This window comes from Limulus polyphemus, unplaced genomic scaffold (genome assembly GCF_000517525.1).
Source record: "Limulus polyphemus unplaced genomic scaffold, Limulus_polyphemus-2.1.2 Scaffold2348, whole genome shotgun sequence".
Classification (NCBI taxonomy): domain Eukaryota; kingdom Metazoa; phylum Arthropoda; class Merostomata; order Xiphosura; family Limulidae; genus Limulus; species Limulus polyphemus.
The window spans coordinates 172,052-173,754 of record NW_013667958.1 but is presented as its reverse complement, the minus strand read 5'-3'; the positions used below and the strand labels follow the sequence as shown (position 1 = coordinate 173,754).

Sequence of the window (1,703 nt, the reverse complement as noted above, 5' to 3'; positions counted from 1 at the left end):
TATTCAAAACAAATACTCAATATATTCATGGACAATTAAAAATACTTCACTAAGAAATATGACTTTTTGTATGTGAAAGACTTGTAATATCAACTGAAAGACTGCCAAATTTCGTGAAGATATACCCAATATATTGAGAGTTATAAGTATTAATTCATAAAGACTTTAAACAAGTACAAAGGTGACTTGGTCAAAGTGACAGACCCCATGTTGAGAGTTAATGGTTGTTGCAACTGCTGACTTTTTCAAATCCTAAGCAACAGTGTACCATAAAATCACATAACATTCAAACAGAACCAGCACCATTCCTAGGTGTGGGTGGGTTACACAAATACTTTTGGTAATATAGTGTGATATTATGTGTAATATAGAGAAACAAATAAAACAAAAACAAGTTCCAATATGTATCCCATAGCAATTCTTTACTGGCACTGCCACAGGTTCATATGAACATGATAATACATCCCTGTATTTATCCAGTGGTGATCCTTTATTGACAAGTTACTAAACTTTAAGATATACATAACCTATTAGTTGTCAAATAGAGATTCATTACTGGCTGGCTCCTAACAAATATAGTACCATATTCCAATATTAAACCAAATCAGGTTCTTTATTGACAGGTTCACAACAAATATGATATTATATCCCACTGTTTATACAGTGGTGATCCTTTCCAAACAAATGTGGTGACATGTCACAATATATATATATATTGTTACGACAGCGGAAGTCACGTGACATCGGTAACACGTAACGATTATCTAGAAGATTCGCGAAAAGGCTACGCGGGCGCTATTATCATATATAAGTGCGCTAGACAAAGGAGACAAGCAGAGAGGGAGAGTGGGGAACCAAGGACAGCAGCTATGGTCGGTGGGAACCGAGGATACCAGATACAGAGATTGGAACTATAGTTGCTGACAGGCAGAACTAGAGACGAACAATTAAGTCAAGCGCGGTAGTGAAGTGAGTGAATTGTTGTGAATTATAGCGTGTGTTTAAGTTAAAGTAACTGTGGAAATTAAGTGTATTGCAAAGTTGTATTGAGGAAGAATAAACTAATTTTATTTAAGAAAGGACTTGTATCGCAGAAAAATTAACAAACGAACATACAGAGACGTAACAATATATATATGTCCAGCAGTGATTCTTTGTTGTCAGATTATATTCCATTGTTTATTCAATTGGAGTCCTCTATAATAAAGGTTCCTAACATATGTGGATGAATTATCTGTTTCAACAGTGATTCTACATTAATATGTTCACAAAACATATGATAATATGTTCCACTACTTACCCCCCACAGATTATATATATATTATGATTTTTACTCACAAGTCCAATACAGATCTCTGTTTCTACTAGTGATACTTTAGTGACAGATTAATATGTACGGTAGCAATAATCCAGCACTTTTCTCTAATTTTATTCAACATATTAATCCGACATGCAGCAAAACTTCTATCTGCACATGAGCAAAATATACTTACAGGCACAGAGATGTCTATCAACAAATCGTGCTGAAGTTGTAAATAGATATGAGCCATGGTTATAACAGCTTCCACAGTGCCACAATCTGCAGCATGCTGCATGTGAAACAATGCCGCATCATGATCGTATTCTTCTTCACCATCTGCCGAAAACCTCCCCAACTCATGGTATTTGGCCATTTCCAAATGAACCTGAAAAAAATATTACAA

At 35.0% G+C, this 1,703-nt stretch overlaps 1 protein-coding gene across 2 annotated transcripts in view; it reads right to left on the bottom strand.

The window, feature by feature from the left end:
• Positions 1 to 1,703, bottom strand: part of LOC106466700 (eukaryotic elongation factor 2 kinase-like) — a 36,682-nt gene that overhangs the window by 8,789 nt on the left and 26,190 nt on the right. For both annotated transcript variants that reach the window (XM_013926996.2, XM_022394775.1), the window contains exon 11: positions 1,494 to 1,685. In XM_013926996.2, coding sequence (XP_013782450.1) covers positions 1,494 to 1,685 — 192 coding nt within the window. The remainder of the gene's footprint in view (positions 1 to 1,493; positions 1,686 to 1,703) is intronic.